This window comes from Sceloporus occidentalis, unplaced genomic scaffold (genome assembly GCF_023333645.1).
Source record: "Sceloporus occidentalis isolate IW3139 unplaced genomic scaffold, rSceOcc1.0.p SCAF_215, whole genome shotgun sequence".
Lineage (NCBI taxonomy): Eukaryota > Metazoa > Chordata > Lepidosauria > Squamata > Phrynosomatidae > Sceloporus > Sceloporus occidentalis.
The window spans coordinates 219,276-244,763 of record NW_028317195.1 but is presented as its reverse complement, the minus strand read 5'-3'; the positions used below and the strand labels follow the sequence as shown (position 1 = coordinate 244,763).

At 40.4% G+C, this 25,488-nt stretch overlaps 3 protein-coding genes across 3 annotated transcripts in view; 2 read left to right on the top strand and 1 right to left on the bottom strand.

The window, feature by feature from the left end:
- The first annotated feature begins 7,670 nt into the window (after positions 1-7,670).
- Positions 7,671-12,389, top strand: LOC149277375 (dnaJ homolog subfamily C member 14-like). Its single transcript, XM_089502970.1, has 6 exons — positions 7,671-8,567; positions 9,408-9,514; positions 9,893-10,012; positions 10,781-10,941; positions 11,216-11,318; positions 12,161-12,389. The coding sequence occupies exons 1-6, from the start codon at positions 7,671-7,673 to the stop codon at positions 12,387-12,389; spliced, it is 1,617 nt and encodes a 538-aa protein (XP_089359096.1).
- A 4,595-nt stretch (positions 12,390-16,984) lies between these two features.
- Positions 16,985-25,313, bottom strand: LOC149277374 (ORM1-like protein 2). Its single transcript, XM_089502963.1, has 4 exons — positions 25,291-25,313; positions 18,618-18,792; positions 17,529-17,680; positions 16,985-17,120 (listed from the first exon to the last, which is right to left on the bottom strand). The coding sequence occupies exons 2-4, from the start codon at positions 18,789-18,791 to the stop codon at positions 16,985-16,987; spliced, it is 462 nt and encodes a 153-aa protein (XP_089359089.1). The 5' UTR covers position 18,792; positions 25,291-25,313.
- LOC149277373 (SAP domain-containing ribonucleoprotein-like) overlaps positions 22,882-25,488 on the top strand; it is a 23,416-nt gene continuing 20,809 nt past the window's right edge. Inside the window, exons 1-2 of the mRNA XM_089502969.1 lie at positions 22,882-22,914; positions 24,124-24,223. Coding sequence (XP_089359095.1) covers positions 22,882-22,914; positions 24,124-24,223 — 133 coding nt within the window. The remainder of the gene's footprint in view (positions 22,915-24,123; positions 24,224-25,488) is intronic.

The following is a 25,488-nucleotide window of genomic DNA, read 5'->3' as shown; positions in this document are numbered from 1 at the left end:
TTAAGTACAAAAAACCCTTTTATCCGTTGTGACAAAAGTGCAGTTTCTGTTGGCTTTTGTCTAGGGTAATCATCTAGCACACAGTTTTAAACTGATACCCTACAACAGAGTTCAGTGACTATTAAGTTGTTCAGCAGGCAGATTGAATTTAACTGTTTCCTGCATGTAAAACCAACTATAGGTTATCTGTATATTAAATATTCTCTGTGTCATACTAGGTGATATTATTATGGACAAAAGTATTGGGACACCTCACCGTTACACCAACAGGGACTTTCATGACATCACATTCTATATACAGATATTAATATATAGTTGCCCCCCCCCGTTGCAGATATATTAGCTTCCACTCTTCTGGGAAGGGTTTCCACTAGATATTGGAGTGTTTCGGTGGGATTTTTTGCCCATTTACCCAGTAGAGCGTTTGTGAGGTCAGGCACTGATGTTGGATCAGAAGGTCTGGCCCGCAATCTCCGTTTCACTTCACCCCGAAGGTGTTCGATGGGGATGCGGTTGGGGCTCTGTGCGGGCCAGTCATGTTCTTCCACGCCAAACTCATCCAACTATGTTTTTATGGACTTTGCTTTGTGCACTGGGGCACAGTCATGCTGGAATAGAAAAGAGCCTTCCCCAAACTGTTCTCACAAATTTGGAGGCATAGCATTGCTATGTTTCCAACTTTGTGGGGACAGTTTGGAGAAGACTCTTTTCTATCATCTACTTCAATTAACAAATTTTGAAGACACGAGAAAACCATGAATGGAAAGTTAAAAATAATAAAAGAACCATTAAATATGACAGTTCTGCAATTGTGCCCTTATCTATTTATGTAGTTCAACTGTCTGTTTTCAATTACAACGTTGTTATTTAGTGAATGGCTCACACAATGTTCTCACTTTCAACCAGTTGCGCAATGGTGGGATGTAGTTTCATAAAAAAAGCAAATTGTCAGCCAAGCATGTATTTGAGATACTAATGGTAGTCTTCTTATAGTATATTGTTCGGCCCCAATCTGAACCTTTTAGAAAAAATGTTTACATCAATTTTTTTACCCAGCATAATCTTTCAATGTAATTAGCAAGGTATTTTGGAGTAGACCAACTAGACCTAGAGTGGCACATAGCCAGATCGCCCTCTTGGGCAGACTTTGCGATGTGTGTCTGTTCCATGGGATGGTTACAAGTGAGATCTCTGATCTCCCCAACCAACTCATTTACATCACTGATGCTGTGTTGGTTCATCTTTAAAGGTGCACATCCCGACCCTTTGCAGTGAGGACGACGGCTGTGGAGGGGGTGGCTTTTTGCTCTGCCTACAGTGGCACCCACAGTAAATATGCCTCTTCCGGTTAAAAGTCAACCTTTTTTTTCTTCTCTCTGGAAGCTGTATGCCTTCTTTTACAAAGTATCTTTGAAACACACAGACCCCAACACAGGTATCCCAATCTGGAACAGTTTATGCAGTGCAGGTGGAACACACTTCCTAACCATCCCATTTTAAATGGGACATAATCAATTTTATGGTTTGTGGGGAGTGGGGATCATGGGTAGCTTAGAGAGATCAGAGGATCTCCCCTGACTGGCCCACCAGATATGTGTCTTGTGACATATTGAAGCTGAAGGCCTGGATATGATGTAATATTCCTGTGTTCTGCTTCAATACATCACAAGGTAGCAATGGACACAACCAAGGTATCCTAGTTTGGATGCCTGAAATGATGGAGTCTTGGCATAATGTCTAAGAATTTGATACGGGCAATGCGGTTGACAAGTGCCTACAGGATAGGAAGCTTATTTATTATAATGCAGAGGTTCATGTGGTGAGGGTGTAATCATTAACATGTAAGAGAAAAGAGGTAGAGTGTTTGAGGGATCCCTGTGGAGTCCTATCCCCTACTGCTATTGGATTGCACACGGTCAGAGGGTTCAATTAATATGCGACACAAAGCTTTGCTATTTAAATGCAGAGGTTTGTGTGATGAAGTCATCACCGCGTATGAAAAATGCATGAAGCAGTGAGTTTTAGGGGACCCTACGGTACCCTATATTCTATTTATAAGCCTAAAATGTATGTCTTTGGATTGGGCTTGGTCAGAGAAGGTATTCATCGGTAAGTGAGACAGAGGTATTATACTGTGTATGTTAATATGGGAAGGGTGTAATCGTATCAGAGGGTACTAACCACTAACTGACGTTGTTTTCATAGTTTTGTCGTAATTTTTCATATTTAAATAGTAAATAGCATAAGAAAGTATCCAGACCCGTCACATTTCTGCTCTTACTAAATTTGCTCTAATGTGCCTGAATTTATTATATATTTTCTTTTTAACTTTCAAGACTTTTATTGAAGATTTCCATCTATGTGTGATAAAGAACGTTGTACTAAAGAAAAAAAATCAAAAGAAAAGCTACAAAAAGAAAAATGAATACTTGCCAAGCAACAGTTCCATCTAATTAAAATATGTATCATTTCCTGTCTATGAAGTATGAAATAATAAAGAAAACCTTGTCTCCATCCAGTTATAAACTACAAACCGATACCTACTATAAACAATCGATTATCATCTTTAAGCGTATTATACTTTTAAGTCTGACAATATATATAGAACATCACATTGATGACATAGCACACTCCAACCTACACATTTCGATTACCTCACCCAACATGGCTCGTACTGACTGTACACAACGACTGATGATGACGTTGCGTCGCCGTGCTGACGTATTAACGTTCGATCTGCGTCTGTCCCGGAAGTGATGTTGGGCAGTATGCTTCAGCTTGGCAACTGAGAGAAGAGGCCTTGGGAGGACGATTAATTTCCCCCCGCTGGTTGTGGAGTTTAAGGGGCAGCGTCTGCTTTACTTCCGGCGCTTTTGGGCTGGGTAAGAAGTTATGCATGTGAGGGGGGTTCACCATTTTATTATCCCACCTCAGTATTAACATACCGAGGTTGTCATATACACAAACTATATGGCGTCTGGCAGTGGGTCTTCCATGTTGTCGTTGTGTGTGTTTGTGTGTCAGCGCACCAGCAGGGACTTCAGCCTAAACTTTACTGTCCATAACTACATAACATTTATTATCAGCTGGGAATGACCCAAACGATCCCAGGACACCCAGCGTGTTATATGTAACAGCAGATGGCACACCCGGTGTTAAAGGTCCATTTGTTACCATAAACTATTTTGACAGCTTCTAGACACTGTAGCGTCTCTGGAGATATGAAGGCGTTTCTCACTGTTTCAGGATACTGCAAATGAGTGGCTTTTAAGTGGTTAAGTGCAGCCCTGTATGGAGGTAACATTTTTCCAGTAGCTGCAGTAAATTGTGGTGCCCACTATGGTGTACACACACGTTATGTGTAGGTGAATGTATAGAAAGTACTATATATATATATATATATACTTTTAACATCCCTTTTTTTAATTTTCGTTAATTTATTCACGATCTTCCTGAAATTAGAGACCCGTCACCAAACGCAGCACTATATTGGGTATTTAACCAAGTGATCATGTAACGTGGGGATGGAATACGCTGTTTGAATGTTACGTAAACACATTATAAACTGACACACAATTACAAACAAACGCTTGCATTTGACAAGCGCTGCTAATGCCTTAGCAACGAAACTGTTTTTGTGGTTGTATAGTATACTTCTTTGAGTATTGTGCTCATTCACCTTTGTGCCCGCTATTTCCACATTTGGATACTACCCCCTGCATTAATTTTACTGAGGGATGGGCAATGTAGCGAGTCCTGTAATTTACTATTAAATTAAATGTATAATTTAATTTACTCCCATGTGAGTTTGAGACATCGCACCGATTTAGCATATTGCTTCAATAAATAATATTTTAGCCCGTTTTCTAAAGCAACTCTTTTGGGAAATAGATATATAACGTAGTATACCGGTTATTAGATGTGTTATTCTGCTATTAAATGTGTAATATAGTATTAGTTGCTTATCTTTACTAGGTGGATTCTGGATGTTATCACTATAATCTATATCGCTTTAAAAATGATATGAGTAATAGATTGTTATCCTTCCTCTTCTTACCATGTCTTCAACCAAAAAGGAACGTTTCAGTACATCATTTTCTGTCTTATTCGTCGTCCGAAGCAGCGCCTCAACACAGAAGTCAGAACTACTTCACCTGCAACTTTTCATTCCTTATCTAGCAGTTCAGGCAGTCTGTCCTTCATCCACCGGTGTACTCTACAATTCACCCAAAGTTAGATTTCAATGAATTGGTTATTTTTAGGGAACATCGGTAAATTCTATACCACATTTTATTAATCAAACCCAATAGTAAGACAAGAAGATTTTTGTAGTCTTCCTTTGTAAGTCCATGCTGCCTTAAGATGTGCAGCCTTCTGTGTTCATGTGGGCTTCCAGGGCTTTAGTTATGATGTCCTCTCCTATGAGTTTTTAGATATGCTAATAGCACATTTCCACTTTTAACATTTTTACCTAGTATGCCTATTTCAAAACTTTTGCCACCTAGGTCCACGTTTAATTTCTGTAGCTGTTGTTGAATATTTAACAAACATGGATCCTCTGCACCAGTGTACGTTTTTCTGTAGCCACTCGGCAACTGAGGTTTGGAACACTTCTAATATTAACAAATGTAGATAAACATGGATTTGCACCTCCAGTGTACTTCCCCCCCCCCGTAAACAATCTGTTCTGTGGGGGTTTTTTTTGTATGAGTTTATACATTTTGTTACACCTGCTTTGTTTACTTGTTATGATCCAACCTTCCTCTAGTTCTGCTTAAAGGAGAGGTTTAATCCCTTTATGGTATAGTGAGGTATATCCAAAAATAAGCTGGCTTTTCTATTTGGTAGCCCAGTGAGTAACAAAGTATGTGCTTTTTTCACTTTGTCTCTGTTCTTCAATTTGATTTCCTTTGTCAGAAATGAGAAATAATCCTTTCAAGACACTTCTGGCAATATGTATCAGATAAAGTTTTCTTTACAGAAGGTGCTTTTAAAGGGACAGTGTTAAGCAATGTATTATCCTGTAAACTTAAAGGGGAACTCCCACTACGCTTGGGTTTTCTGAACATCAGCTGAGGCATTGGTGGATTCAAAAGTGGAACTTAACCTGTTCTTCAATTCTTTTCTAACCTTTAATATATTATTCAAAATAAATGAACTATATTGTAACGGTTGCATCTATTACATCTATCTAGAAACATGGTATCATTGGAAAGCCCTATTTGTGATTGGAAAAAACAAATAATTTCTATCGGCACATTAAAATGAGGAAGGGGGAATCATAATTGAGCAAACATGAAAAAGTTCTGTTTTTTTTGTTTAGAAACAGTGAGATTCATAAAAGTGTCAGCTGGCATATATGTCAACATAAGTGTTATTTTGCCAAATATTTCTTTATGGCACGGGTTAACAAATTTGGGGTTGATCTAGGAGCCAGTTTTAAAGTTTGTCATATCTCCCCTATCTCTTCTAAGGTGATGCTGTACTGGCATATGCCCCCTTAATATAATATAATATACACCATATAGACGGAAGTATTTCAAATACATAGACATTAATATGTAGTTGGACCCTCCTTTACAGCTATAACATCTTCCATTCTTCTTTCCACAAGATTATGGAGTGTTCCTGTGGGAATTTTCCCCCATTCACCCAGTAGAGCATTTATGAGGTCAGACACTGATATTGAATGGGAAGGCCACAATCTCTGTTCCAGTCCACCCCAAATGTGTTCAATGGGGTTGAGGTCAGGGCTCCTTGTGGGCCATGTTCTTCCACACCAAACTCATCCAACCATGTCTTTATGGACCTTGCTTTGTGCACTGGGGCACAGTCATGCTGGAATAGAAAAGGCCCTTCCCCAAACATAGCATTGTCCAAAATGTCTTGGTATGCTGAAGCATTAAGATTTCCCTTCACTGGGAGTAAGGGGCCCAACCAGTGAAAAATAGCCCTATACCATTATCCCTCCTCCACCAAACTTTACAGTTGGCACAATGCAGGCAGGCAGGTAACGTTCTCCTGACATTCGCCAAACCCAGACTTGTCCATTGGGCTGCCAAACAGAGAAGCGTAATTTATCACTCCACAGAACATGTTTCCACTTCTCCAGAGTCCAGTGGCAGTGTGCTTTATACCCCTTGATCTGACGCTTGGCATTGTACTTGGTGATGTGAGGCTTACATGCAGCTGCTCAGTCATGGAAACCCATTCCATGAAACTCCCAACGCACAGTTTTTGTGCTGATATTAGCACTCAGTGACTCCGCTCTGTGACTTTACATGATCTTCTGCTTCATGGCTGAGTCGCTGCTGTTCCTAAATGCTTCCACTTTCTGATAATACCACTTATGGATGACCGTGGAATATCTAGCCGGGGTCAGATTTCACAAACTGACTTCAATAATTAAGAGGTACAAAAGACACTAATGGTAGAAAATCTCCACCAAAACTCTCTTGAAGCTACGGATAGAAATGCTTCCAGCTGTTGCATGCCGCTGCTGCCTATGCCAACTAATTGACCCATGGTAGAGCCAGCGCTGGAGACAGTTTCCAATTAGTGTCTTGCTGTGACTGGGGTTTGACAGCAGTCTACAGCCAGTGTTCCCCATGCCCTGCAAAACCTTAGGGGTTTGGTTTATGGGACCTATCCAATTTTTTTGACTGTATGGGCAGGTTGAGGGTCAACTAGTTCCTCTAAAGCTACCCCACTAGAACACTGGATTTGTAGAACACGACATAATTATATCAAGTTACTTATTTTCTTCCATCTATAATTGAGTATAAATAAATGCATGCATTTCATAGACCTTTTTAGAGATAAGATGTTTCAGCATGTACTGGCCACAAGCTTCCTTGAGGGGCTGTATATTTAAGTAAACCAATGCCAGTTTGTTTCCCAGAACTGTATTCCATATCGTGCATCATAACATTAAGGAGTCACTTATTTAATGCTTATCTTTCCTGTTGTGAAACAGCAGCTCCCCTGATTCTCAAAATACATCATCTGACCAGTTACCTTTCATTGCAGACAAGGTCCACTCATTTATCATTCCTTTTATAGTGTTTTTATTCTATTTTCATTCTTTTTACTAAGATTTTGTTATCCCTCTCATGTCTTAAGGTGGGAAATAGACATTCAAGTCCTGGCGGCACTCTTTCTTAAATAAAAAAAAAAAAGCGTATGAAAGGTTCAGCAATATGTTTAAATTTTTTATGTTTTGCAGACCAAAGAAGACACGATGAATGCAATAACTTAACATCTGCCTCCTGCCCCCCTGGGGGTAACAAATGATGGAAAAACAACTAGAGGGAGGTATAGGAAATGGGAAATGGTAGGAATGCCTCCCCAGTCCAGCCTTGCACAGAAGAGATACAAGAAAAAAGGGGGACACGTGTATCTATGCAAGGAAATTGCCTCTTCAAAAAAAAGAATGTAAGACTTTATTCAGAACAGAATGGCACAGGGATATTAGAACTGCCACCAGGGTGGGTTGAGAGTCAAGCTTCATTTGTGGATAAACACAGTTGCTTCCCTCATTTAAACAGAAGTGAAGGAGAACTAACACCTGAACAGTTTGGAGGATATATGGACTAAGGAGTTCCTTACTGAAGAGAAAGCTGGAAATATTCTAGCACCTGATTTGAATGAGATCTTTTGACCATCAGCCAATGCCAGACACTGCAAGCCATGGACCACCATCCCCCTTTGAGCTTGACTGTGGATGCACTACTAACACAGACCCGTCTGGTGGCACATACTCAGACATTGGTGATCATACTTGTAGACGAGGCTGCCACCATTTCTCTCCCTACCTGCAGCGTCCATTGGATGAGGAAAGAGAGGAAGATGGAGAAAATGGAAAGCAAATGGAAGCTGATGATGATTCTTGGAAGGGAGCAAGTGGAAGGAAGGGGGGTCGTAGAGGAAAAGCCCGTCCTAACCTAAGAGGGGAATTGAGAAGGGATGGCCGACAACCACAGCACTCTAGTGGCAAGCACAAATTGAGTAGAAAGAAAAACCGTGGTGAGGGCAGACACCAGCTGAAGACTCTGGTACCTCAGCCCTTGATCCTTCTCTCAACTTCTTGTGTCCAGTTAATTATTGATTTTGTGCGGTTGATTGGAAAGTATGTAGAGATGCTAGGCATGCTTCTTTACACCAAGGTGCTGCTGCCAGCTCGTGACCTTAATCTTTTGAAAATTCAGCTACAGACTTTTGGTTTGTGGACATATCGTCGGGCGAAGGACTCTGGCACCTCACTATGGATCTCTATACAGTTGCATAGAATTTGGGCCTTAACACAAAACAGGACCTTTAGTCGTTTGTTCAGCCAGCTTGGGAGATGGAAATCAAGATTGTGGAAGTTTAGGACACGCAAAGAACCCTCGTGGAGTTCAGCAGGATTTCCAAACTCAGGCCGTTCTCAGCCTGGAGAGGAAGTAGAACGACTCTTGACTCTGGCTGACATCCCGGAGGAGGAGTTAAATCCATTTCAGGTCTTGGGTGTAGATGTGAACGCATCGGACACAGAGCTCAAGAAAGCATATCGTCAGCTGGCTGTATTAGTAAGTGAGAGATTTTCTGTCTATTTGCAAATTTGTTCTCTAGCAGGTCCATTGGATCATGCAGACAAAGTAGAAGTGGTGTCACTAGTCCCACAAGTTATTGTGGAAAGTCTTTGGTTTGGCATATATGGGAAAATAGGGATTGATTTTATTTTTTGGAGGGGGGAGTTATACCATTATGGATGATCATGATCGGATGCACGGTTTCCCTTAACGTATCTATGAGCAGCTTAACCAGACCTGAAAAATACATAGATTTCTCTAGGTAAAGTGTAAACTGCATAAATACCTTAAACTAGCAAAACGTTAAAAATAGGCCTACCTCCCACGAGGAAAAAATCCTGACCCTCAAACCTGTAAGGTTGCGATTCACGACATTGGGTAAAATTGAACATAACGGTAAATTAAATGTAATCTGTAGAATATTAGCCGACATCAAATACGGGCCATGAACGGGGTACTCAAGTGAAACTGAAGTTAAAATGGGATGTTAATGGAAGCTTGTGGGGAATGAAGAGTTTTTATGTTGACTGTAACGAGGAAATGTGATGACAGAACTAATGTTGATGGGGAAAATTAAAGAGAGGGAGAAGAATGGCAAGAATATGCCTTTACTTCACTAACTGTCACAACACCTGAGCTATAGAAGTAATAGAAGTTCAGCTATGTGAATGAATGCCTTGATATGTTCTTTAAACTGCTAATTAAAATGTTTGCTAAGAACATTATACAAATTATAGTGAAAAACTATTAGTGCCGTTTCAAAATATCATGTGTTCTGTCACACCACAGAAAATTGTATAAAGAGCAAAAGAGAACAGTTTTTCTAAATCTTGATAGGTTCATCCCGACAAGAATAACCACCCTCGAGCTGAAGAAGCATTCAAGGTATTACGTGCAGCATGGGACACCGTGAGCAACCCTGAGAAACGCAAGGAATATGAAATGTGAGTAAAAGAGTTTTATGGAGTTTAAGTAAAGATTAGTCCCAAAAGCAGCAAATCTAGGATAAAGCTGTTAAAATGCCACCAGAAGTTTTTGAACTTTTTTCATATGAACCAATATTTTTTTTCCCAGGTGCATAGGCAACATTTATTCTTGTTGAACTTCTAGAAGAAGCTTCCACAGTGTTGTTTATTATCTTTTATTTATATAGCGCCAACACTTTACGTGGCGGTTCTTGCAATACATATATTCAAGGGGTGTGACAAGACGAGAATTGACAGACTAAGACAAACTGATACATTAGGTGGAGAGAGCCCGGCTCTCAAGCTTACAATCTTGAGGTTCATATTGTTATTGTCGTTATTTTTTTATCCTTGCAGGAAAAAGATGTCGGAAAGTGAGCTTGCCAAGTCAATGAATGAGTTCCTCACTAAACTGCAGGATGACCTGAAAGAGGCTATGAACAGCATGATGTGTAGCAAGTGTCAGGGAAAACACAGGTACGGCGTGGTCACCAGGAGACAGACCTCCTGGGTTCAGACCCCACTAACCAAAGTCCCAAGGATTTCTTTTTTCTGATAGTAACATGTCATTAATAGTTTTGGCCTGATTGATGAGCAGCTCTTGATATTTGATATTCTGTTATTTTAAAATGTAAATGCCATTAGTTATGGGAGGCTTGCAAGTCATATTTAAGGTTACAAGGCTAAAATTACAGGTAATTTTATTTGCGCTTTTGTCCCCCATCCCCCAACTTCTCCCACAAGACTCAAGGCTGAAGAGTATTTTGCAGCTAATTGTCAGCCCATGTACATGTGTTGACAGCAGAAGATTAAATGTAAGGTATGAACAGGTGTTCAAGTATAAAATGAGACAAGAGATTTGTATGTGTGACAGGGGTGTGCATTTCAAACAGGACTAAAAATAAACACAAGTGAAGCAAGCTGCCTCAATAAATTTGTCTTTATCCTTAAGGTTCTTTACAAAATTCCCTTTTTAAAGTCAACATTAAGTAAAGATTTTCATTTAAATGTTTAATTTATACTAGCATACTCTGCTGTGCTATACAATGGGTAAACTGTGTGTGTGTAGTATATATATATATATATATATATATATATATATATATATATATATATATATATATATATAAATATTAATGCCCCTTGTGTGCTCAGTTTTGATCTGGAAGTGACAGGCCTGCATTATAAAGGCCCTTTGAGTCTGGAACACTATATCTGGCTAAACAATCCCACTGTCATCGATAGGAGATTTGAAATGGACCGGGATCCTGCAAATGCACGTTACTGCGCAGACTGTGGAAAGATGCACCCAGCAGAGGAGGGAGACTTTTGGGCAGAATCCAGTATGCTTGGACTGAAAATAACATACTTTGCCATGATGCAAGGGAAAGTCTTTGACATAACGGGTAAGGAAGTGCAGTGAGACATTGAAATCAATAAATGAAATTAGGAGAGAGTGATGGGAACGCAGCTTCTTTTAGTGTGAGGACAGCTGTTACCAGTCATGTAGCCTGTGAGTCTAGCCCAAAGTCATTAACACCACAGAAAGCCTGCAAGCGGTGTGGGATGTTGTCTTAAATAGATTTTATGCTGTTTGTATCTGACATTAAGATGATATTGGAAATTTAAGAAATGCCTCAAGAGCTATGCTTTTTTCTCTTATTTTACACTTTTCTGTAGAATGGGCAGGATGCCAGCGAGTTGGAATTTCACCAGATACTCACCGTGTCCCTTATCACATCTCGTTTGGCTCAAGGAATCCCACCAACCCAGCACGACGAAGGTTTGGATAGACAATCTCATACTATATAATGTGAACAAAAGACAAATTTTTTTTTTTTTTTAAAAACAAAGCCACAAGGAATCTTTTAAATATTTCTATGTTAAGTTTATTTAGCCCCATAACCTCTGGCTTGTGACACGTAAACTCAATTCCCGTAGACCAATATGGAGTGAATAACCAAATAATCTTTGCTTATTCACTCCAAAATCAGTTGGACTGGTAGAAATATGAGAATGTGATGTCTCCCAAAACTGAGTTTTATGAAAGTTGACCTCTCCCCATCATAGCATTATGGCTGCTCACACTTAAGTAGAAGTATCATGTATCGTAATGCTCATCAGGACGTTGGCATGTGCAAGTTATTTATGCATATATGGTACAGCGCTGCTTTGAGAATGACATTTTCAGTATTTGAATTGTATTCCAGGATTTGCTTGACAGATTGTCAGATGTCAGTATTTTTGTTTTCAATACAATCAATATTAGCTACAAGAGCAATTATTGGTTTGTAATACTTTTCAATGGAATTATCGGCAGGGTTGTGCAGCGCTAGAAATTATCGGTAAATTAGTGTTGAATTCACTAAAGAGGGAATTTGCAGGTAAGTTGGACATTATAACTCTGAGTTGGACTAGGCATTAAAAAGGGTCTAAGTGAGCTTCATCTTCAACAAGTGCTGAATTGGCCCTGTAAAATGAATAGTTAATGTGGGGCAATTTCTCATTGTTATGCAGTTATGTCTGGCAGCACTTCTGGGAGGAGAAACTGTATTGCAAACTCAGTTTGAGAATAAGAATTTGATCTCTGCGAGGCTGTAAAAACTTTTTATTACTCTGCTCCAGGGCTCCCTCAGAAAGCAGTCCGACCTCTGTTGCTGATCTGCAAAACATCTTGAACAGAATATTCCAAGGGTCTCCAGGTCAGATGCCCAACAGAGATATTTTCAACACTTCACAGCAGCCCCCACAGGGAGCACAATCCCCCTCTGGACCACCTAAACCAGAGAGTGCTCCCAGAAGTGACACAAAATCCAAACGTAAGAAGAAAGTCAGACGTCCGCTGCAGAGATGAACCAGGACGTTGGCTTTAATCCAGTGAGTGGCAAGTGGATGAGCTACGGATGTCACTCCTGCAGCCTGCATTCTGATCGACCAGGGCTCATTAATCAAATCTCTGCAGTTTTTTTCTTCTACCCTCCCCTCCTTCACTTGTTTCAAATCAGATTGCAAAAGGTTGGACTAAGCTGCCAAGGGCTTAAAAAAAAAACAACTGGCTGAGCCAGTCTTCTTTTATTTGCGATACACCTTGCTTCTGTGAGGGACCAGCAAAGTTTCAATCTAAACCCCTATAACGTGAAAAGGAGAATATTTCCTTGCTTTCTATATAGTCCTTATAATCTCTTCATACCAAAGATGTACACCTTTTCTGGATCTGAAAAAAAACAAACAAGTTTATGCATGAGATCTGACCACCAACCATCCCAGCAGGGGATCAGATACAACCTTGAATGTAAAATGAACTTCTACATGGACACATCGATCATTTGTTGTGGGCTTGTGCTGCTTGTGGGTTTCCAGCTAGAGTGCGACTGTCTCTACACTACGTTTATATCCTGCTTTTTCTTTAATGGATATCATTGGTCACAGAATTAAGGTGAAAGAAGCTGGCCTTTTTGCCCAAGCACATAATGTGAGGCAATGTCTGTGTCAGAACAGGCATGTTTCCTTATCAGCCCATCAGCATTCCCTTTCTTTGCAGTTTTTCTTTTGATGCTCCTGGCTTTCTCCATATTTATGTGATATTTTTAAAAGAGAAATGTATTATAGTTTCGCTTTCAGTTTGTGTTCTCATAACATTATTTCCCAATTTTACAGGGTGCAACTCATGCTAATTTAATCAGATTATAAAATTGTGGTTGGCCACTGTTTTCTTGTCCATCGTCATTGGGAGCAGGGTCTACAGGTTAATAGGTCGCCTACAGTAAGGACTTTTTTTCTCTCTCTCTAAATGACCATGGACGTGGAATACAATATGCCTCAGGATTCATATGCAGGATCTTTGCTATACTGTTTTAACATCTCTGCTGACCTCTGCCAGTTCAATGCTGCAGTTCACTGGAACCTCTGATGTCTGTCCTGTTTTATCAAAGTGCTCTGGGTTATCGATTTTAAACTTTTTCAGTACTGCTAACTGTCCAGCCTGATGTATGTTCCAGTGCGTACTCAAGCAACGCACGTGTCAAAGCCGTCCCAAGCTTTTTTGTGACAGTATTTGAGGGAGTCTCCAGCCTCGTGGCCAGCTTGACAATATTGTTCAGAAGTTGACCAATCGGTTCTAAATCCAACAGTACATTTTGTCAGGAACAGTGTGTAGGACAATCAGTTTTACCAATATATATTTCCTTTCTGAATATTTTATATTTCTTGATTTATACAAGTCTACTTTTATGATACCTTTCAGCCCTGGGGCCCATGGTTTTGGATTGTTCAGAGCTGGTCAAACTGGGGCTTTCTGTGGGCCAGCGGAAAAATACATTCTTCATGCTGCTGGGTGCCAACTGAAAGTTAAATAATAATTTTTCCAATATCAAATGAGTTGCAAGATATTACTATTGCTTACACATCTGAGAACGATGGCTTTAAGTATGAGCCTCAGGACTGAGCAGTTAAAATAGCCTTGTATCACATTTTGTTTAATTAAACATTTTATGCTCTAAAATGTCATGACTTGGTGCATTTCTTTGTTTTTGGAATGGCATGTTTAAACAGCTTACTGTTTTCATACTCATTATCTGAGTATTTCTAGGCACAGTATGTGTGAAGAGTACATGAAAAGACAATGTTATTTATTGAAAATAAGGAGAGAGGATTGTAGCGTATCTCTGTGTTTGTGTGTAATGCGAGCAGATCATCCTGACAACAATTTAGTCATAACACACACAACCGCCCTGTGAAAGCTAGCGGTGTCCGGAAATAAACGAGATCGTTCTCAGACAAAGAGGAAACCGGTGCAGAAGGCATCTTCGTCATGTAATCGGCACAGTGTTTCCTCGGACCACACGAGAGTAACTATTCTTACTCTGTGAGATGCTTCCAAAAAGAGAAATACAGGTTTGATTGCGGAGAGCCTTTTCCATATTTTATAATGGAACGTCTAATGTTATGTCTGTTGATATCCTTACACGTGGAGGTGCATCAGTGAATGAAGGGTTGCCTGTGTGTTGGTGTAGCCTAAAACCTGCTTTTCTGGTGGTGCTGGTGAAGCAGTCTAGAAATGTACACGTCCAGAGATACCTGGGGAGTTGTAACAACATCCCACGGGCTGTGCAGTTTGTAACTGCGGGGAGTTTTAATTCCTAGTTACAAAATTGAACATCCAAGACACTGATGATGTCCTCATCTACATTGATATGCACCATTACCAATGATTTGAGTTTTGCCAACTCCTTCTGGGTATGTAGTGGTGCTCTATCTCCAAGAATTTTCTGTTTAAAGGGACAGTTTAACGTGCCCGACACCACCACTAAAGAATGATGCATATAAAAGGACTCTAATATGCATACTTCAAAATGAAAAGAACAAAAACTTTACCTGAGCTGGAAGCTGCAGCCCTCCTGTGTTCTGACAATTCTTGCCACTGATTGGCTGTTTGAAGCAGGAAAGTGATCCCGTTGAATCAGCCCGCTGTGGTTACCGTGCCAGAACTGTAGCCGAGTGGCAGTAAGTTTACCGTGAGCTGGGAGATTTGGGGCAAACGCACAAGGATTTTCATGCGGGAAAGGAACACCGTGAATACTTACAGCAAGCACGCAGCTAAAAACACGCTGGCTGTCCCTTTAGGCTTAAAGTCACTAAACATTACTAACCTGTCTTTTCTTTTTTTGGAGAATCTGTGTGGATGAGGATTTTTTGCATGGTTTGTACCTTCATAAAGAAATTCAGAGCTTTATACCAATTAGATTATTTAGTACTGACAACATATCTCTGTATGCTTCACAAACCGGACAGGGTGTTATGAGGGGATATACAGTCCATAATGAGTGATCATTAAATAATCAAAAGAGAAAAGTATGCACTGAGCTCGTTCCCTTTATTTGAATACCTAGTCATTCTCCACATATATACTGTCACGGATCACAGGAAACAATAGCTTTTAAATGACACACATACTTCACAATGCCTTATGAATATATTTAAATCATTTTGGAACACACAAAACATTCACACCACATGCAAAGACGTGTGATCCTTGCAGCACAAAATGCGTATACTGGCAAATATTACTCCTTCACAGGTCACGATGAACAGATGATCAGCTTTTTATTATTCCATAAGGCACTCCTTTGCCCAGCTCTTTGTCCCCGATGTCCTCTCTTACATCAACCTCGCTGAGCGATTCAGCCGCTAACATCCTTTTAATCGTGTTGATGAAGTCATAGAAAATATCTATAGGGCCTACAAAACGGACAGATGCTCCCCTTGGCTGGGAATTTTATTAGATTAATAAGAAAAACTAAGGAAGTTGGCCGCTTGGAGAATGATGTACTGCTCATGTATTATCACCTCCAGTTCAAGGGTTTAAAATCTTGGATCATTTAAGTTTTCTGCGAGTAAAGCTTGCTGTGAAATATAAAACAAATTCCATTTTTAAAACCTATATGCCTGCAAGTGACTTCATTAATACCCTTACCAAAAGTTGAATTTGTTAACTATATCACAACCGCCACCCAGTAAATCCATGTACTATTAGTCCTAAAATAATACCACAAACAGGAGGAAATGATGCTGCTGATATGCTTAATGATGGCATACATTGGTCGATTAGAAACATCGCATGTTTCGGTGTTATGCATTCATTTCATGTTTTCAGATGACCGCTTATGTGTGACAGTGTGTTGTGAATGCACCACGATCTCATACAGCAGCAAGCGTCAACACGTTGGTTAAGCCAACATAAACCTTATTAGTAACCTCAACGTATAGCTTAAAAAGATTAAGTTCGGAAATATTTTTTGTAAAATAGCTTAGAGAAAATGAAACTATGTAGTGCCAGTCCACGTGAGGGCTGAAATCACACTGTATAGTTTATTTCTTCAAAGCCATAATGTTGATTTAACTAAGCAAGGACAATGAAAGTTAGATTGGTTAATACATGTTGCAGAAGAGACACACAGCACGGCTGGCCTGATGATAATTACTGCTGTGAAATGGTTTACATCATCTTACGACAATACACTGTTTGTTTACCAAAGTACTTCATTTAGTACAGACACTGGTGTACAAAAATGAACTTGGTCATCCTGTTTGACTAGGGGGGGGGGTTTAAAGGCAAATGTCGTGGTCCACATGTGATGGGGAGCTGTAATGGCAGAATGCAATTTCCATGCCGGGATACAGTGCATAACTCATTACGTGATGTTTAGAAGACTCTGATCCACCATCCTCCTTTACTTCAGAGGGGTACATTAAGACGTTTCCCTACTAAATCTTTGGTGCCAAGGAGAACTGGATGCTTTTAGGTGGTTGAATGGTTGTGAGATATGGCCTGTTAATTTCTGCCAATCAGTCCTCTGCAGAGCATCAATTTTAAAAGGAGCCGTTGGCAGCAGACAGATGTTCTCATTGTCCCAAAACATACGATGTTGTAGAGGAGATATACAGCGTTCTTTAGTACTTGTTTATTCCAAATATCCTGACACCATGAAATTGCGGGAGCTTGGGAAGGAGAACACTGAGTAGCGACGTTGTATTTATGAAGAAATGGACAGCGTCATACTTTGTATAAAAACTGGCAAGAAGATATCTGATAAAAAGAAAAAAAAGATTAATGATTAATATATATATATATATATATGACACATTCAGGTAACAGACACAAACTGCATATACAGTATCATGCATTAATACATCTGCCGTATTTTTAAGCTATAGTTTATGAAAAGTAGGAGACCATTAAGTGAGCCCAATAAAACCTCTGCAGGCTTTGCATCACGTGGGATCTCTAGAACGGCTCTGTAACATTATTAGTTCAGACAGCGGTGTACCTTAAAGACGTATAATGACCTTTAAGAAATTGCACAGTATTGTTTAGTACAAAAGAGAAAAAGACTAGCTTTGAAGGTAGTACGTCTCGCACTCCTGAGATGTTGCAACATTTTTACAATCTAGTTTTACTTGCTATTAAAACAGCTGCGTACAAAATAAGACTTACAGAACTATAGGCGTTATAGTGAGGAACTTCCGCGATGAGGTAAACTGGAGGCCATAGTCCATCTGCTCCCAATGAGTCAGGAGTCTTGCCTTACCCTGGTCAGGAGTCTCGAAAGGTGTACCTTTCACCGTGTGCAGGAACAGATACATAATCTGAAGGAAAACAAGTGTGTGTGCATGAGCGGTGGCACGTGACTTCTGCCCCAGGTAAGCACATACGCCACAGAGAACGTTCCTTTCCCATATCCACAACAGAGGAAAAGCTGTATTTGGCTGTCCTGTACATGTTAAATGTCTAAATTTATCAATCTTCAGGGGAATAAAATATTTATGGTGACAAAAAAACTACATGGTCTTTATGATTTCATCTGTAATACTTGAATTAAAGTAGAGTGTCCCATACGGCCCCACCAATGAATGCGCTGGACTGAATACATCCCTCCATACATTTGCAAGGTGGAGAAAATTATAATTTAACCCCTTCGCGACAAAGCCCGTACATGTACGGCGTCACGATGCACTGCATTGGTGACAGAGCCTGTACATAGACAGGCTGCTGTTTAATACCTGCATACCAGCGGAGCTTTCGCCGCGACCGGCAGCTTTGCTGAATGAGGCTCGCCGTGGACCATGGGAGGAAAGCCCTCCCCTGAAGAAAAAAAAATGGCCACCGCCAAACCGATCATCAAAGATGGCGGCTGGCTAAAACAGTGCTTAGGAAGCGATCAGCCATCGCTTCCTAAGCATAATTCTCAGTGTTGCCAACATGCCTCAATATCATATTTTCTTTTATAGTAAATTAGATGATGTGATAAAAATAATGGTCTCTAAAGAAAGCCCTGCATGTCCTGGAAAAAAAAACAAGAAAATTACAGCTAAACAGCAACACTGAAAAATGTTAAAAGAGCCATTGTCCCAAAGTGTACTGTGACAAAGAAACAGCCTTGTCATTTAGGGGTTAAAGGTGGACCCTTAAAGGCTGGAGTATCCCATGAAGTATTCATTCTGGGTTTAATGTATAATTTATTTTGTTCTCAGCTCCGTGTGAATATTAACTTGGCGATAGTAGTACCCCATACACATCACTTACCAGATTATGGATTACATTCGTCAGGGTCCACACAACAGGAACACTAAAAAATGGAAAACTCAGGAGGATGATATGTAGGAAGGCCACCAGGATAATGTAGGCCAGCCATATTCCCCGACTGTTTAGTACACGGGTGTTGGGGTTCACCTCGCTATGAGCAACCCCTACATTCATTCTGAAAAAGAAATCACAATTATTTTTATATTTTATTTTACTTTGTGTCGCAATTAGAGGAGATACAAACTAGGATGTCTATTTGGACCTGGTGATAACTAACAATTTAGAGCTTTTGTCAAATATTCAAGTAAGGAAGCATCAGGGTAGAGGATTGCATCGGGATTCAGGTCCCGTCCAAAAACTTGCCGGTTTTTTCGGGTGTTGCGGGTGGGAGCAGGTGGTCAGACAATGTACCTGCGGGTCCCAGTAATCCTGTGCACTCCCGCAAGGCTGCCTTCGCGTTGCTCGCACACAGCGTCTCTTCTCTTGGTCCGCCCAGGAACCCCGCGGTCGGTTGAATTTACGTCACACGACTCTGCTCCGTTCCTGCTTCCCCTGGGCGAAGGCAGCCTTGCGGGAGTGCACCGGAAATCTGCAGTTCAGGTAAGAGGGTGGGGGAGTTAATATGATCGAGTGAATGAGGGAATGAATGTTTGTCAATGATGTTTGCGGGATGTTTGCATGGAAACATGTTGCGGGAGTGGAACATGCACGTTGCGGGAGCGGGCGGTAATGGTCAGAAATTCAGCGGGAGCAGGATTAAGAAAACAGTCCCGCGCAGGGCTCTACATCATTTCACAAAAGCAAACTAGTAGACTCTCCACCTTCGTATGTTGCATTTTTGGAAGGGCAACTTCAACAGGTTAATGGGAACTTCAATGAAGTTGAACATTTTCAAACTAATATTCACCTTTAATACCCAAACTAGCATGACCCTTTGGGTAACAAATAGAAACGGAGCAAATAAAAACCAACGTGGCGTAACAGAACAGTTAGGAAATAAGAAAAAAAAGAGAATGAATTGTAAATCTTGGAAATGAAAGGGATCGGCAGCATTTATAAAATACAAAGAAGCTAACAAAAATGTCCAAGGGGCAATTAGAATGCCTAAAGTAGACTATGAGAAACTGATAGCCAATGACAGTAGAATAAACCCTCAAAACTTTTTTAATACATTAAATATAGCTAAGAAATTGCCAGACGATTGATTTTGATCTTCAAGTATTCTCTCTAAAAACTCAAGTAAAACAGAAGTGGTGCCAATATTCAACAACGGATCAAACCCCTAGCCAGGTAATTACAGACCTGTGAGCCTGACATACGTGGTGGGAAAATCTGAAAGCTTGTAAAGAGATAACATTCAAGAATACAATTTGTCCAATAACATCATTAATTCGAGTCAACACAGTTTTATGAAGGCCAGATCGTGTCAGACTGACTTAATTACATTCTAGATTGTAAGCTCATTTGAGCAGGGCCCTCCCTTGTTTCTGTAAAAGAAATTCTTCCATTATATCCCACGTGTTATGTCCTGTTTACCCGTGGTACTGCGCTGCGGAATATGATGGTGCAACTAACTGTTACTGTACAAGTGGCTTCGGTTCAAAGAGTCCAACCGGACAAAAGCGGCAAGTGGCGTTCCTCAGGGATCTATCCTCGGCACACAGTTATATCTTTATGAATGATATTGGAATGGGTACTGACAGCAACGCATCATTAGGTAAAATAATACAGTCTGAATAAGATGTTGCTTTGAGATTTGGCCATATTGGAGGACTGGGTTGCCAAAAAGCCAATGAGGTTTAATGTAAACAACGCAAAGTATGCATTTTGAGAAAATGAATTAATGGTGTTATTGGAACAAATGATACCTTAAATAGTGATGTATTAGGAAATCACTAAATGCGAAGGACTTGGGAATAATTGTACACAACGGTGTTCAATGTCAGTCAGCTGCTGCGATCGCTAGTATGATGTCACATATAAAAAGGGTATTGTGTAAGGAAAATATAATTTTTGTCACTGGTAAGACCCCACCATAAATAAACAGTGCATTTTGGGGCACTTATTCTTAAAAAGGACATTATGGTCCTTAAAAACTGCAGGTGAGGGGCACAAAACTAATAAGGGGAATGGAGAAAATCTAGAAAACTTGTATTTGTTTACACTAAAAAAGGTGTGTTAGAAGGGAAATGATATCATTATAAAAATATGTACTGCGACAACACCAGCTACTCTCTTCATGTCCATTAATAGCACCCATTCTGACTGAAACAAAGGGATTTCCACCTAAAGCAGCAACAGCAAGAACAATAAAAGTGTGGAATTCACTACCCGGAGAGGTTGGGCCATCAAATACGAGCTGGAGAATCCTTCTAGCAAAGACGTATAAACGGGGATATAATTGTCTATAAAAGACACGATTAGTTACAGCTTGTTTATCCGGTGAAAAATCAGATGTTGGAGTCAAGCGTGACTCTTCTGAAGGACAACCAGAAATCTTCCGGATAAACAGCAAGGCTGAGCTTGAAGCACAAAAATAATAATATTATGTATGGGAAAATAGAAATAAAATTACATAGCTAACGAATGTAAAGTGTAAAATGTCATAGTATAATGAAAATGTACATGGAAACGTACTTTATGTATTAGGATCTAGCTCTAGTCAGTGCCACTGGAACACAGGAGTGATGGGAGTTATAAAGAGCCTCTGTACGCCTATGGATATATTCCATTAAAAATCAGGCATTTACACGTTAAAAACGTCTACGCTGTACTTCTGATCCATTTCATGTTATTTTAATGGACATAATTTGTGTTTCTTTCTAAAACAAGGACATTTTGAAGTGACCCGAAACAACGTAGTGACTTTAGCAGCTACAACATCGCTGCCAGGGTTTTCCTTAGCATAACGTATCTATCCAGAGCGACATCCAAAACTCTGTGAGGGGCAGGTTAGACAGGACAATCAAGTGGATTTCTGAGGTCTCAAATGGCCAAAGATGGATGGCTGCAGTTTGAGGCGAAGGGATGCCATTGTTTTTGTTGACCTACTGATACCTAATTACATAACCAAGGCAACTAGCATAGTGCAAGACTTTTTCCGCTGTTAACGTGTGACTGTTTAATATCATACACTCAGCCATTCTGAGCACCTAGTAGGAGGCGAATGGGGCATCTGGATAAGGCCCCAAAGACAGAATCTCTTTAAAGAGGGACACTTGGGAGGTATGGGTCACAGAACCTCAACCATCACACTAACTGCTCCGCGATCAAGAGTTTACAATTGAATGAGTAGTTAAGGCAACGAGCTTCCGCCCGAGATCAGCAAGTAAATGTGTTTCTGTATGTGTGAAAAACACCAAATCATCAGACCTACATTTACAGTCACGTCTGCTGACGCCTACAACACATATACCGTTTCTATAACAGGAATATAAGGGGTGGGGTCTACCGGTGGGCAGTTTCGTAGGCTAGTATATATACGATTAAAAATAGTGTTGTTGAATGGGGCATAATACAAAGTAATAAAGCAGTGAGTTCTAAGAATATGCCGCCTGCTGGAGAACACCGATAGGGAAGGCCTGTAAAAAAAAAAAAAACTTAAAACACGTAATGATCTTGCTTTGCATCTGGTCATCTGTGTAATAATCTTAAACGCGATTGTCTTTCCTTTCTCAGAAAAGAAGGGCTTGTGATTTCACGAGAAATTCCCGTCTCATTCACTTACCTGCAGCTAAGACCGTCGCCTGTCACCGGTCGCCAGGAAACACTTCCACTTCCGGTGCAAGCGGAAGCGCGCTTACTGCCTAGTAACCCAAGCAGGATGATGGCTTACACTTGCTATGCCTCCTACTGTGTACGCTTCCGCCCCTACAAACATGGCGGTTGCTAGGTTCTGGCGTGGCCCCAAAGAGCATTCTGATTGGTTTGGAACATTACGTCACCGCACTTATCCCTTTGATGATTGGTGTAGAAGCTTACCTTCTTCAGGAAGCATACTAGACAACTATAATCTGTTAGCACGGTGGAATGCATATGTAAGCCCCGCCTATTTCCTTGCTTGGGGGTACATTTAATGTTCTCTCCATTTTTATTAATTGGACAAGTTTAATTGGCAGTGATTTCGGTGCAACTAAGGTTCGAAAGGTAATACCTGGAGACGAATCTCCCGCCCTTTGTTTTGGAAGTGACGTCATTTGAGCGACAAGCCTACTGCTGGCCTTCTTACTGAGCACAGCAGTAACAGGCGAGTTGGGATAGCAAGATGGCGGACACAGCGGAGCTCCACAAGCTGAAGGTAGTAACAAGTTAAGGGAAACAATTTAATATGTTACGTTCGCTGTTATGTTTCATAGCGTTCGCCAGACCGTTGCTTTCCGGTACTCTTTTTGGTATGGTAGCCAGACACTTTAAATGCCTCGTGGTTTCGTTTACACGCCACTGACGAGCGTGCACCTTTACATTCCCAATGGCTTCCACTCTGTCTGTGTGAGTTATACAGTGGTGGGGTGGGGAGAATGCCGTGTTTTCTTTATGGAAACTAAACTTGTAGAGGAGTTATATAGACTGATATAGTGATGTCACACATTTCGGATCTTTTTAAATGACATTTATATCAGAATTAATATTAACTATTTGCTCAGCAGATAGTTTAGCTCTTAACTCAACCTAGACCCAGCCAGTATAACATGTATTAAAAAGTTCATACGATAACATCCCCACATGTTGTAACAAAGGTGTAATCATCTTTAGGAGATCGTGTGTTCAAATGATCAATGTTGTGTTTTGTAAATGGTAAATTAAGTTGATCTAAAATGTATCCCTATCTGGAAATTTTGGCTAAATGTCAGAAACCAGTATGGACCCCAAGTTTTGAACCATTGAGTGGGAACCCTTTTGGGTTTCATAAGTTCTTTCACTATGCGTTATGGGGGGGCCAAAGCAAATGATTGCTCGATTAAGGTGGGTGGCGATTGGCTTGGATATCCTCACTATGCGTTTGCAGGGCTGCTCAGACCGTGTTACAGGAGAAACTCAAGTAAAACACAGTAATCTATTTGCTAAACGGAGCGTTTGCAGGATATTTGTGGATTCAGCTCCTGCTTGGCTGGTCCTGTATAATTCATACATCTGTTAGTTCTACAGTGGTTAAGATCTATTCACTAAAGGGAGAGTGGTCTGTAGAGTTGGGCTTCCTTGACTTCACTATATTATGCAGGTCCACACCTCAGTAATAGATTGGCTGGCATAGTTAATTTAGTGAAATTTCTTTACACTTTTGCTTTGCGTTATGCAGGGTCAGCAAAGCTCAACAACTCTCCATTTAGTGAATAAACCCCTATGGGCAGCCCTACAGAATATTTCATAGAAGCGGTCTACAGGGCAGTTGGAGCTTCAGTTCTTGACAATGGCTTCACGATAGCATCTGTGTTGCCAAGAATAACTGAGAATCACGTGCAATTGATTTAACCACATTAATAATCCTCGTAATTCTTCTCTGACCTAGCTTGCTGAACTGAAGCAGGAGTGCTTAGCCCATGGTCTGGAAGTGAAAGGCAACAAGAGTGATCTGATCAACAGACTTCAGGCGTACCTGGAAGAGCACGGTTAGGAATATCTCAATTATGTTCTTGCTGATTTCTGTATATTTTTTCTTAAATCTCTGAAGAACATATTCATGTTGCAAGAACTACCTCACTTTTTTTCCACTATGTATTTTACAAAAGTGTTGATACATCTGACCATTACACCAACAGGGGCTTTTATGATGTCTCCCTTTGCAGCTATAACAGCCTCCACTCTTCTGGGAAGGCTTTCCACAAGGTTTAGGAGAGTTTCTGTGGGAATATCATCCAGTAGAGCATTTGTTGGCAGAGAATAGAGCCTTGACGTCAACCCCATCGAACATGTTTGGGATGAGCTGGAACCGGGCCTGACCTCACAAATGCTCTACTCGATAAATGGGCAAAAATTCCCACATAAACACTACAACATCATGTGGAAAGTCTTCCCAGAAGAGTAAAAGCTGTTATAGCTGCAAAGGAGGACCAACTACATATTAAAGTCCATGTATGAACAATGTGATGTCATAAGAGCCACTGTTGGTGTAACGGTCAGGGCAATGCTTTTGTCCATATAGTGTGTGTGTGTTAGTATGTTGCCCTTTACACACCGTGTTTTCTCAGTATAAGCCATGCTTTTTGTAGATTGTACTCTAACAGGATAGAAAGTACAATTAGCATGTATACAAAAAGACAATACTGTTTTTAGCAGAGATTTGCCTCATTTTAACATTATTTGTTTTGCTTTCTATTCTTTATCTACTGAGGCGTGCTGTCATCTCAAAATAATGATACTTCACATCAATGATTCAAACCTAAGGAGGTACAAAGAGCATCAAAATAGGGTTACTAGAGAGATGCTGAGATTTAGAGCATGGATACTTTAAGCCGAGTGAGCGTTGTTCCAATTGATGTCCCCAGACACATGAGAAATGGACATGCCTTGGCTATGGTAGGCTATCAAGTCTTGTGTCGCATCAAATCAATAATGGAAAAATAAAAATAACAGTTGGCATAGAATGAACAGGGTACCAGGGGTAGGCGCATGCAAATATGGTTAACAACGATCATCTTTCACCTCTATATCCACTTTATACAAGGTTTTCTTTCACCTTAAGCTTAACTTTTGTTACATAGAATGAACATGAAGCAATAAAACAAATGTGACGGAGACACAGCAGCTAATGTCATATTAAAGTGGCCTACAATCGGAGACGTGGCTTGAGTTGTATCAGGGCTAGCTAGCTTGAAACCCAAAGCTACTTACCTGTGGCTATCAAGAGGTCGCAGAACCCTTCTGTATTCCTAAA